Source organism: Solanum tuberosum, unplaced genomic scaffold, assembly GCF_000226075.1.
Source record: "Solanum tuberosum cultivar DM 1-3 516 R44 unplaced genomic scaffold, SolTub_3.0 scf00010, whole genome shotgun sequence".
NCBI lineage: Eukaryota > Viridiplantae > Streptophyta > Magnoliopsida > Solanales > Solanaceae > Solanum > Solanum tuberosum.
The window spans coordinates 73,756-80,151 of NW_006238936.1; the positions used below are offsets into that span (position 1 = coordinate 73,756).

General features: G+C 30.6%; 1 protein-coding gene across 1 annotated transcript; it reads left to right on the top strand.

Moving 5' to 3' along the window:
* Positions 1-2,441: 2,441 nt before the first annotated feature.
* Positions 2,442-4,865, top strand: LOC102597136 (transcription factor MUTE). Its single transcript, XM_006339339.2, has 3 exons — positions 2,442-2,584; positions 3,317-3,709; positions 4,442-4,865. The coding sequence occupies exons 1-3, from the start codon at positions 2,489-2,491 to the stop codon at positions 4,535-4,537; spliced, it is 585 nt and encodes a 194-aa protein (XP_006339401.1). The 5' UTR covers positions 2,442-2,488; the 3' UTR covers positions 4,538-4,865.
* Positions 4,866-6,396: the final 1,531 nt, after the last annotated feature.

Genomic DNA, 6,396 nt, shown 5'->3' on the forward strand with positions numbered 1-6,396 from the left:
ATTGGATCGAGTACCACGTTCCGGTATGCTAACAGTTTGAGTGTGGGTGTCAATCACGACGGTCTGGGTCGTGACTATATATATATATATATATATATAAATAACGGAGAGTAGTTTACAACATGGTTAAGCCAATTAGTGGCAAGCAACTTGGCAATATTAAAACATAGCTAATAAATATTATAATAAAAAAATTGAACTAAAAGCTGATTAAGAGTATTTAAATTTGAAAATAAATTAGATTTTCAAAATAAAAAAAATCATCAGTTTAAAAACAAAATCCACAATAGAAGAGTTCTAAATGAACTCTTACTTTAATTTATCATTTTTCAGATATTAAAAAAAAAAAAAATTAAATATATATTTGAATTTAGAAGTAGAGATAATTTTTTAAAATCTTTTATGATAAACAACTATAATAATTACAAGGATATCAAGTTGCTAATCCAGAAATTAAAGTCTGGAAACATGATGGAGATGAGAGTAGGAAAGGTGGTTACCATTTAGAAAAATCAATTTGGATTCATGCTAGGGTATTCTACTACAAAAGTCATTTATCTTAAGTGGATAATTGTGGATATATATAGAGAACGGAAGAGGGACTTATATATGATGCTCGTTGACCTTGAAAAGGCCAATGACAAAGCCTAAGAAAATTCTTCTAGAGATGCATGTACGCTAAAGGTATAACAGTGACTAGAGGACATAAATGATGGAGTCAAGACTCGAGTTAGAATGGTGGGAGAAGACTCAAAGCACTTTCCAGTGGAGATAGGCTTGCACCAGGGACCAAAACAAAATATTTAGAGTGCAAATTTAGCGATGCAATGCATGAGGTAGAAATGAAAGTGAGGCTTGACTCATAGAATATCCCCAAGAGAAACAACTTCAAGTATCTTAGGTCTTTAATTCAGGAAAGTATCGATGACGATTTGACACATTGTATTTGTGCGACGTGAATAAAGTGAAGTCTTGCCTATGGAGTCTTGTGTGACAAGAAGGTTGGACCTATTTTGTTGTATGGGACATATCTAGTATTAGTCAATCAAGAACTCCATGTTAAGAAAATGCAAGTTGCAGAAATGAGGATGTTGATATGATGTGGGAACACTAAGAGCAATAAGATTAGGAATGAGTATATTTGAGCAAAGGTGGGAATGGCGTTGTGGATAAGAGAAGATGCATAGATGCTCCAATGAAGAGGTGCGAGAGGTTGAATATAGTGCATATCAGGAGAGGTAGATGTAGGCCAAAAAAGTATTGAGGAGAGGTGTTTAAACAGGACATGCACACAACTTCAGCTTAACGAGGACATGACCTTTGATAAAAGGGTATGGATAGCGTGGATTAGAGTAGAATCAGTATAGTTTTAGTCTTGTAGTGATGTCTTGCTTTTGATTTTTTTTTCATCATATGTTGTTTAAATATATAATTTCAATTATTGCACTATTCTTTTATTGTTACTGTTTTCGTATTAGTTGTTATATTTTCTTCACTATCATTTTTTCATTTCATATTTATAATTTGTTGTACTTGAGTCGGATATCCTTCGGAAATAGTATCGCTACCTCCACGGGGTAATGATAAAATCTGCGTACACCCTACGCTTCTCAAACTTCACTTGTAAAATTTTATTAAGTATATTATGATCGTTGTTAGTGAATTAATATTATAGTAATTTTTCCAATAGCGCAACCAGTTCCACTTACTATAGACAATTACTTTATTGATCTTTATTAGATGACTAATCGATTACACACCTCTTGTGCTACACTATTCCAACCCCTCACCTATTTACTATCACACAAAAGATAAGGTGGCCGGTCATCCTGGATTTAACATTAAAGAAAAGCAATTTTTTATAATATAGAAACATATATATCTGTGGGTAAAAGTTGTTAAAAATCAAGTTGACTTAAAAATTGAGAAAATAAAAAATATAAAAAATAAATTATCATAATAAGAAGGTGGTGAAATGTATGCAGAATTTAGAGTGCATGCACGAACCATGAAGTAAGAAGCAAAAGAAATTAAGAGCAGCTCTTCTACATGCATGACAATAAATAAATAAATAAGAAATTACTACTTGTTATATACTATTATCTCACGCTGGGAACGTAAATGTCCATATGGTAATAAACGTGAGACCTATAATATATATTGTATATTGTCCACAAACATATATACATACACACATAATATATGTTACGTTTATTTATGTAATTATATTTGTTGTGTCTCATATATAAAAGACTGCGTGTGAAAATAAATTAACAGTCACGGGAGAACAACACATAGCATTTAATACGAAAAAAATATAGACTGATAGTTAGGTATATCCCACACTACAACTAGTTATTCTTTTACATTTTTCTTATGTCACTATATATATATATAAAGCTCTTTGAGAGACAAAAAAAGATGTAATAAGAACACAAAAACTTGCAATTTAGGTTTGTTTTTTTTTTAAGAAGAAAAAAAAAGTATCATGTCTCACATAGCAGTGGAGAGAAACAGGAGAAGACAAATGAATGAAAATCTCAAGGTTTTGCGTTCCTTAACTCCTTGTTTCTACATCAAAAGGGTACTTCTTCTTCTAAATTTTCTGAATTTTTTCATTCTTTTGAGTCGGTATAATCATCTAGCCAGTGTCGGAGTCAGAATTTTCAATAAGAGATATAAAATTTAAAGAAGTAAATACATGAAGAATCCAAAAGGGATTCAGTATCCACTATATGTAAATAAAAAATAATAATTTAACCAAGTATAAACAATTATAATTTTTCATTGAAGACGGTTCGAATGAATCTCCTTAACCCTACCTGACTCCGCCTCGGGATATTCATCACCTTTTCCTTTGGATTTTTGTTGAAACGCTTCGTTAGTTATTACTGTTTGTGATAATTATATTTTGAATTTTGGTAGGTATTTAGATGTGAAATTATAAATATACGTACATATTGGAGTGATCATAATCTCGATCGATTTGAGTGTATGATTACCTATGACAACTTGTAATTCTATATCATTGTATGTCAAGCACAATAATTTGGTTATAAATAGGGCAATAACTTGTTATAACTGGTTAAATTGTGTTGATCGATAATATAAAGATTCTTTATATTGTTAGCATATGACTTGAGCTCAATTCATATAGATGCAATGGATAGTCTATATATTGGAGGAATTAGAAATACCAAAAGGTGTGTTGGTTTCAAGTATTGAATAAGTACCATATTTAGGGTTTAATTTTTCCTTTTAATTTGGTGTTTAATTCTTCTTTTTCTTGTTCTAATCTTTGTAATTGAACTTGAAGGGTGATCAAGCATCAATAATAGCAGGAGTGATTGAATTCATCAAGGAATTACACCTTGTTCTTCAATCTCTTGAGGCGAAAAAGCGACGAAAGAGCCTAAGCCCTAGCCCTGGTCCTAGTACTCCAAGGCCATTGCAACTAAGTCCTACACCTGAAAGTACTCCATTTATTACTCATAATAACTTCAAGGAACTTGGAGCATGTTGTAATTCTCCAGTGGCTGATGTTGAAGCAAAAATATGTGGATCAAATGTCATGTTGAGAACAATTTCAAAGAGGATTCCGGGTCAAATTGTGAAGATAATCAATGTGTTAGAGAAACTTTCTTTTGAGATTCTTCATCTCAACATCAGTACCATGCAGGATACTGTTCTATACTCCTTTGTCATCAAGGTGATCATCATATATCCCTTTAATCATTTCTAATTTTGAAATTAACAAAAACAATAACTACCTCTTAGTCTCAGAATTTTTCTTTGCACAATATACTAATATACTTGTTGGTAGTGTCAATTCTTTTGAATAATCATAAAATTTTGTAAGATTGTAGTGTGTGAGAGGAACAAAATTGATGAAGTCACAAAGAAATAAAGATAGTATTAGAAGTATGAGCTATACATTTTCTTAAAAACTATTGTGATCAAGTTGACTATAACCGCAATCTTACATCTTGACTTTCATATGCATTAATTGACTAATATGAAAGTGAGGAAGAGAATATGATTCGGATTCATCAATTAAGTATATTTGGATTCTGCAAATTATATTGGTGTTATAAATATATTCCATATGTGATCGTGATCATTAATTTGGAGTTGAAGTATGTAATCATCTCATCTATAAGTTTAAGATCATTATCACATGCCTTTAATTACGTGCAAGCTTGATTCAATTTTATGCGAAAATTATTTTTGATATAATAGTAGAGGTGGTGAGACTGAAACACATGCATGATCTTTACTTGCTTTAATATATATATCATATTATAGTGTGTAATTATGTCATCTATAAACTTAAATCATTAAAAGACGGCACACTTTCATATACTTTATTACATTTTCTTCACCCTACACACACTTCTTTAAACTCTAATATTTTCCTTGTGTTGATTATTTTGCAATGCAGATAGGACTGGAGTGCCAACTTAGTGTGGAAGATCTAGCACTGGAAGTTCAAAAAAGCTTCACCTCATCTGATGTTTTATGTATCAACGAGATATAGAATCTACAAAATAAAATAATAATATATATGTAGTACTCCATCTAATATTATCTTCTTACGCTTTAGTGCTATATATCTTTTAGATATATGTATACAAAGTGTAAGAAGATAATTTTGGAATGTAACAAATAATTTCCAACATTTTAAGGTTGGATTTAGTACGTGAAACGCACTATTACATGACTAGGTATACTTGTGGTATGGAAGTCTGAAATAGAAAGTTGAGGATATATATATATATATATACGTACTATATATAGAAAAATCGACTTTATCTTTGTATCTTTTTGTTATTTTGTATGTTTTATTATAAGAGAAGAAAGTAGTGTTTGGGTTTAATTTATATATGTTTCATGTTGCAATATGGATGCTTTACAACGTTAATCGATAAAATAGCACTGTGTACATGCTAAGACAATATCCAGTACCCCCTAAGTTGATTTGTTCACGTTTCAATATGCATCGATCTCACGTCTATCTTCTTCCCACTATATAAAGTGCGAGATCATGATACCAATAATCTATATACCTTTTACTATAAAAGTGATCAAATTAAGCTCATGATGCCAATAATTTCACTCGTTTTGTTTTCCACCCAGCAGTGTGTGTGAAGTCTGCATTGGAGCACCAATTAAATTCAAATCACTAACTATAGGACTCATTCGGGGTGGTGCTCCCAATAAGATTTTCTCCATATACCTAGGGTTCGAACCTAAAAGCGCTGATTAAGAATGAAGCAATTCCATCACTACATTACCCATGTTGGTAATCTCACTCATTGTCATCTCATTTGTCTTGATGCCAAATAACTAACAAGAATTCTGAATTTTAATGAATTTTATATAGTAGTTTAAAGTCTAAGCTATAGAAACTGATATTAATTAATAAGTATTGTTTATTTATTTGAATTGATTATATATTATGAGGTTAATCATTTCCATTTATATCAGTAATTAACATTAGAAATTAGAATACCTAGCCTACTAAAACTGAATGAAGGAAAATCTCTTAGACTACCTATGTCTATAATATATATATATATATATATATATATATATATATAGAAAGAGAATTTTCCAGTGTTTAACCCTATAGAATAATTAAAAGCTTTTGGGAAAAGGAAAAAGAAACTACTATAATAGAAAAAGGTTTTAACTCCCCCAAAGACTTAAAAATGACACTAATTAATACCTTTTGTTATTTTATAGTTAGTGTTCTTCTGGCAGTCGTTTGGCATAAGGTATAAGGTATAATAATCTTAGGGAATAAAACTGCAGTATTATTTTATCCTGCGTTTGGTTGGAGGTATTAGGCCGTCCTGCGATTATTTGCCCCACCATTATACCTTAGTGATGGAATAAATTATAGCATTTACATGGCGGAATAACTTATTCCAAGATAACTTATTTCGAGATAACTTGTTCCCAGCCAAACGAAGGATAGTTCGAAAATGTGTTTGTGACAATGACCATTTTGTAACCTTTAATTGGACTTGGCCCATCAATTTAAATGTCACAACATTCTAACCTTTGCAATTGGGCCCAAAATAAATTTCTTTTATTTTCTTTGTTTGTTGTTTTGTTTCTCATTGATTAATAATGGCCCATTTAGGTTTGAAATGTAAAAAAAAGTGAAGCTTTTACTATGTTTTCCGAAAATCAAACAACATAAAACAATTTAAATGTAGACATTGATGACACATATTAATAGAAATTCTCCAAAAATTCAATTTAAAAAATTAATCGACATGCAAAATTTTCTCCAAAATTATTTTAAAAGGATCATACCTTTTAATAAAACTCATATACTATAATCCTCCTTCAAAGTCATAATTCATAAGTATGTGTTTACTACTCTTT